The sequence below is a fragment of the Gavialis gangeticus genome, unplaced genomic scaffold (assembly GCF_001723915.1).
Source record: "Gavialis gangeticus isolate Ggan-Ray unplaced genomic scaffold, GavGan_comp1, whole genome shotgun sequence".
Taxonomy (NCBI): domain Eukaryota; kingdom Metazoa; phylum Chordata; order Crocodylia; family Gavialidae; genus Gavialis; species Gavialis gangeticus.
In genome coordinates this window covers 66972505-66978820 of record NW_017729022.1, presented here as the reverse complement: position 1 = coordinate 66978820, position 6316 = coordinate 66972505, and the positions used below count along the sequence as shown (strand labels likewise).

General features: G+C 42.1%; 1 protein-coding gene across 1 annotated transcript in view; it reads right to left on the bottom strand.

The window, feature by feature from the left end:
- LARGE1 (LARGE xylosyl- and glucuronyltransferase 1) overlaps positions 1-6316 on the bottom strand; it is a 363795-nt gene that overhangs the window by 114466 nt on the left and 243013 nt on the right. The window contains exon 6 of the mRNA XM_019515316.1: positions 4406-4510. Within this exon, the coding sequence (XP_019370861.1) occupies positions 4406-4510 (105 nt within the window). The remainder of the gene's footprint in view (positions 1-4405; positions 4511-6316) is intronic.

Below are 6316 nucleotides of genomic sequence, written 5' to 3'. Positions count from 1 at the left end.
CCATGCTGGGAACTCTGGTGGTGGTGGTGGTTGGCAGAGGGTGGGGAGTGTGGGGAGGGGTGGAAGAGGAAATGGAACCTCTCTGCCACATGGATCTCTCCCCACCCAAAGCTTGTGGGCTTGGGTCTTAGTGGGGGCTGTTCAAGGTCTACGTGGCAGAGACACTCCATTCCCTAGCTAAAGCCAAGAGCTACAGTTCGGGGCTGAACCTCTTTTCGCTATGCCCAGAATTGGGGGGGGAGGGGTGGAAACAGAGCCCATGTGCTATGTGGGGGGGGGTTCAAGTGGGGGGGGGTCCATGCAGCAGAGAGGCTCCATTACCTGCCCCTCACTCCACAGCTGCTGGTGCTGACAGTGGTCAGCAGGGGGGAGGGGGTGGGGAGGCCTGGTGAGAGGGCTGTGCTAGCTAATCAGGGGTGGACAATTGCTCAACTGGGCTCAGCATTCTCCTGCAGCATTTTGGGAGGTGTGCGAGAGCACCCCCAACCAGCTAGTGTCAGTCACTGCAGGTAGGCACCTAGTCCTCCCACCTCCACCCCCACCAAACGGCGTATGTGTGTTCTGTTTGGTCTTGACCTAATCTAGATTGCTGTGAGTAAAGTGCTATACTTAGGGTGCTTCTGTCTTGGGCTTTTTGAACATCTGTACTTAGCCCATATGATCACAGGAGAATGTGGAAGTTAGAATTTTAAGTTTGAAAGTTAGTTAGATGGTTGTGCTACTCTAAATATGGCATCACTACTCCTTTACAAAAGCAATTAACATAATTCTACTTATATGTAATACTCTATTTATCAGATCAACAATTTTCATCTTTCTCTTCTACTGTTCTTCAGCACTGTGCTAGGAACTCAGGGCTCCACTTTCCTTCCACCAACCATTTCTCTTTAGCTACTTTCTTCAGATCCTTCCAGGCTGCAGAGACGAGTTATATTAGCTCTTTTTATTAGCTGATCACATCGAAACAGGCACTGAGTTCTTTCTGTACTACTTCATCAAAGGTGCAGACAGAAGTGACAAATTTTACCCAATCTGGCCACAGGAAGCATTTTATAGCTGTGACTAAACACAAGTGCATGGCTGCAAACAGCTGCTTGGGTGAAAATCTGACCCCTCATTGCATGAGGTATCCAATAAAGATGCTACAAAATTTAGTGTCTTTTGTAACTTATGTCTGTGAGCTCCCTGCCGGTTGCTATTTTCAGAACAGGAGGGGGGGAAGGGAGGGGCGGAAGCTCAGTCTGGGTGGGGCACAGGGTTCAGTCCCCTCTGGAAGATGGGGTGGGGGTACTGCAGCTCCCAAGGTAAGGGGGGCTCCAATTCATGCACCTGACCCTTCAGCACTAGCTGATGAGCCTGAAGAATGAACTCCCCCCCTTGCTGCTTTTCTCCTGCACACATTCTGAAAACAGCAAGCATTAGCAGAGATCTCTGGCCACTGCTGTGGGAACCTGGCTACAGGCTCCCAACCTCCAGCTGGATTCCCCCCTGAAACCAACAGCGAACTTCTGTTTGGTCTGGGGTAATATTGCAACCCAGACCACTTTGCAAAAAATGTTCTGAGTTACAGCTGGGAGCTGCATTTCTGTCTGCACCCCAAAAGATTGATTTCTTCATTTTCCTTTAGAAACACTGATGCAAACAATGCATTTATTTTTTTTAGGGTTTTTGCCAGTAATACATGTTGATTTTGTTAATAATCTACCTTTGGTCACCTCTTAGAAGCATTGTCCCACTTACTGACCTCTTGTTCCATGTACTTAAAAAAATTCATTCCATTTATTATAGCCTCCTATGCAATCTTCCTTCGCTCACCATTTTCTGATTTTCTTGCTTTCTTTTTGTGCTTTCAAAACTGCATATAAGCCATAAAGGGTTGCATTTTAATTGATTTGTCAGAGATAACTGAAAAATGGATATATGACAATAGACTGAAGTCTGTTTTCTTGCATGGTCATTTAGCTATGCATGTACGTACATCTGTCAAGAACTGCTGTACAGGAATGCATGTGAAACACTGTAGTTATTGAATTACTTTAGCTTTAAACAAAAGATTATTTTGTAATGGTACAAAATTTAGTACTTTTGTAATGTTGTAATGTTGTTTGTTTGGTACTTTTGTAATGTGTCTGGATCAGTGGATTGTGCCACTGTAAAGTCATAAAAAACTTCAAGATTAGATATTTCTAGAGATAACTGAATTACTTTTAATCCCTGAGGTATAGTTCACTGCTGTGGTTATTCTGGCTTTGTGCTGGTGACCTCCTATATGCCTTAAAGCAGCCAAAAGAAAAATAAATATAAAAACGAGGAGGAACAAGGGGGCTTTTATTATAAAGAGCCTTTTAGTCAAACAAAAAGTACTGCATTGTGATATGACACTGAAACTGAGATGAAAATGACATTTCTTGTCAGCCTATATGGCAGTTTTGAAGGTTGTAGGACAATCCTGTGAAAATGATTTCTGTCTTATACAGTTTTCAATGGATATTGGCCCTAAATTTTCTTTTCAACTTTGGTGAATTCAGAATGAAGAAATAATCCTCACATAATACTGTAGTAACATCCTCTCAAATCTTGTATTTTAACTCTGCAAGCTACTAGATCCTGTATACGTTAGGAGTCTTGATATCATTTCTGTAGAACTGAGCAAAATGCTTCTCCAGAAGCTGAACTGTAAAGTTCCACAAAACAGCCACAATGCCCAACTGATGGCGCACAGCATTATGAAGAGCCAGATGACTGAAATATAGCACAGTGCAACTCTATTGAACCCTTTATAGGTGTGATTGCATTTAATGAAGTCCATTGTTTCCCTGCAAAGCAAAAAATCCTGTTACACTGAAGATTTTTTTGGTGGAGTAGGGAGGGTTATTTAATTTGGCATATCTTTTCTAAATGGAGCCTTCACCATCTGTTCTACTCTTTTATTACAAATACAGAAAGAACTTATCTCACTACCCTAGCACATAAAGCCTAAGATAGAAGTGAGTTAGAGACATGTGTGTTCTTCATGCACCTGGTATGTTTTCACACATTTCAAACACAGATGAGCAGGAAAATTTGTGTTTCCTGATGTAATAGATTCTTTGACACAGTGCATTTCCACCCTCACAGCAAGATGAAATGAATGACCAGGGGCATGTATTATGATAATAATGGCTCAATTTCTGTCCTTGAGGATTAGATCTTTCTTGCTTTTACATTCTGTGATACCATCTTTCTCTAAATGAGAGAAAATGCATGCTTGCTTCTGTTCTTGATCAACCTACACTTTCTTCTGGTGTGTATCATCAAGAATGCTACCTGTGGCAAAGAAGGGAAGGACACTTGTGAGCACACTGAAGACCTCTGCCTTTCCCAAAAGTTGGCAAGTAACCTTCCTAAGGAGTACTTGTAGCACTACCATGATGCCCAAAGTAACACAAAGGGCAATGAATTAATTTGATAGCTCATTACACAAATAAATAAATGCAGAGTGCTTCAGGATAAATGTAGAGTGCTTCACCTGGAGAGAAGTAACCACTGACATGAATATAGGTTAGGAGGAGATGTCCTGGCCAGCTTGATGGCTAAAAGGGACCTTGGGGTTATGGTTGATCACAGGATGAACATGAGCTGCCAGTGTGACGCTGTAGTCAACTTTGCTAACAGCATACTGGGATGTATTAGCTGATGCATCGCAAGCAGTGCTAAGGAAGTGATACTTCCTCTCTACTCGGCATTAGTGAGACCCCAGCTGGGGTACTGTGTCCAGCTCTGGGTGCTGCGCTTCAAAAAAGACGTGGAGAATCTTGAAAGGGTCCAGAGAATGGCCATAGGAATGATTAAGGGCCTGGAGGACAAACCTTATGAGAAGAGACTAAGGGATCTGGGACTGTTCAGCTTGGGGAAGAGAAGACTGGGGGAGGTGGGGGGGCTGGAGATACACACGTCTTGGTGGTCATCTATAAGTACATAAGGGGTGAATATTGGGAGCTGGGAGAAAAACTGTTCACTAGAGTGTCCCAGGGGAGGACAAGGAGCAACAGCCACAAAGTGTTAAAGGATGGTTTCAGGTTGGATGCAAGAAAGAACTTCTTTACGGTAAAGGTGACCAGAATCTGGAATAGACTTCCCAAGGAGGTGGTGCGGTCCCCAACCTTGGAAGTCTTCAAGAAGAGACTGGAGAGCAGGGGGGGTTGGACTCAATGATCTTTCGAGCCCCCTTCCAGCCCTCAATTTCTATGATTCCATGAAAGTAACTGCTGCTTCAAAATGTACCACACTGCATTTTCATTGTTTTTAGCAATAAATCTATGCAGCACGTAGGAAGGAAGGTATGAACAGCTGTCTCATATTCCACACCCAAGACAGATTGTCAGCTGACCTCAATGTTAATTTATAGAGACAATTCAGGCCCTACCAGTGTTGTAACCCCTCCCAAGAGCTGGCCAGGGACGGTGATTCTTCCAAAGGTTGCCCAGGTACCAGTCACTCTGATTCTCCACCAAGCCAAGAACCTGCTGGCCTGGAAGAAAGCAAAATACAAATAGATCATTAGACAAAAGACAGATAATTAACAGGAAAAAATACAAAATCTGGAGAGGGATGGGCAGTGGAAACAGAGCACAGCAGTTCTGACACTGCCTTCACTTCACATGGTAGGAAGGTAACTAATCACCTAAAAAACACATAGGACCATTATGGCACTACAAACTCATCATGGCTCATTTCCTTCTCTTGTCCCCTGGCTAGTTTGAGTAATTAAACACTGTAGGAATCTTTGTCATGCTGACAAAAATATGTCACCTAGGCAAACTGAATGCCGCCTGATTGTGGAGTACCATTTTCAAGAATTCTTTCAGTGAGAAGACAGGATTAGTAACATAATAGTCTGCTTATAGTCTGATGATGATGACACTATAACTCAATAATGGGCCCAGGATAGCAAGTTATTTTCTTTAGCTAATCCCCGTTTGGTTCCAAGGAGTTTTTGTTGTCTCTGAAAGATCAACATAAGAAGTTTCTTTTATTTTAGGGAATGGCTGAATCTAAGAGGGAAAAAAGCAAGACTGATTTAACTAGAGAGAGTAATTTAAAACTCATTAAGTTAAATCAGTGTGCAATGCAGCATGGACACTCTGAATTCAGTTTAAACCCGGCTCATGTTGGTTTAACTTAAATTGATTAATAATTTGCTTAAGCTAAAGTAAAATACATTGACTGTAAACCAAAATAAGACTGTCCACATGGGCTTGTTCGACAATCAATTGAAAAATGAATTAAGTTATAGTAGTGCATCATTTGCATGTAGACAAAGCCTTCATTATCTATTCAGAGAAGTACTACATCAGATGGGAGTAAGAACAGTGACTGCAACCGCCCTTCTGTGATGGAGGAAAGAGGGAAAATTGCATTTGTACCCAGTTAAAAAATGGTGATAGGGCTTCAATGGCTGATCTAGTTCAATGAACTTGGGGTGGACAAAGTTTGAATGACTGATTTTGAAACTGTTTTTTTCACATCTTGAACAACAGGATTTAAAATCATGCTCTGAAAATAAAGATGGTTGTAAGCCTTAAGTTTGAAGCTACACAAGCAAACTATCACTTTCTAATTGAGCCTGAGGATACAATAGTGCCAAGTGATGGTTAAAATACACAGTGTAGCAAAACCCCCAGTTTTTCTTTTTTTATTTATTTTAAAATGCATTCCCTCCCCTTCCCCAACCACTTCTGACTTTTTCTCTCCCTCTCTATCCCCTATAGATAAGTATAAGTAAGCTAAGACATAGGATAAGTTTTAACATTTTATTTTATGTAGTAAGTTTTATTTTTCTCTGCCCTCTTTGCAAATAAGTTCCCTGCTATTCTGATATTGATACCCACTGTTTTATAAGTGATAATTATTATGTTTGTACTGCTTTTATACTGAGTGATTACTGTTTTAGGCCTAAATATGTAAGTTAGCGTAAGTCATGTGAAGTTTCCATTTTGTATGTCAAACCTCCATCTTGTGTCCTCTGCACGGGCATCCCCAGTGTTTGCAACTGTATGATTCATGTACCCCTCCCATGTAAACTGGTTCCCGGATGAATGAGAGTGATTAGGAATGACTGAAATACAATGGTAGCAGGCCTCTACTGAATGACCTGTAATGACCAGGCCATCACTTTGCATTCATTCATTCATTCAGGAACCACAGACCTCACCCAGGAACAGAGACAAGAACCCAGCATTTGAAAGACAAGAGACCCTGCAGAACCAACAACTCTGCCATTGTACCCCACCATTACAGACACCCGAAACTGCACATCCCTGCATGAAGCACACAT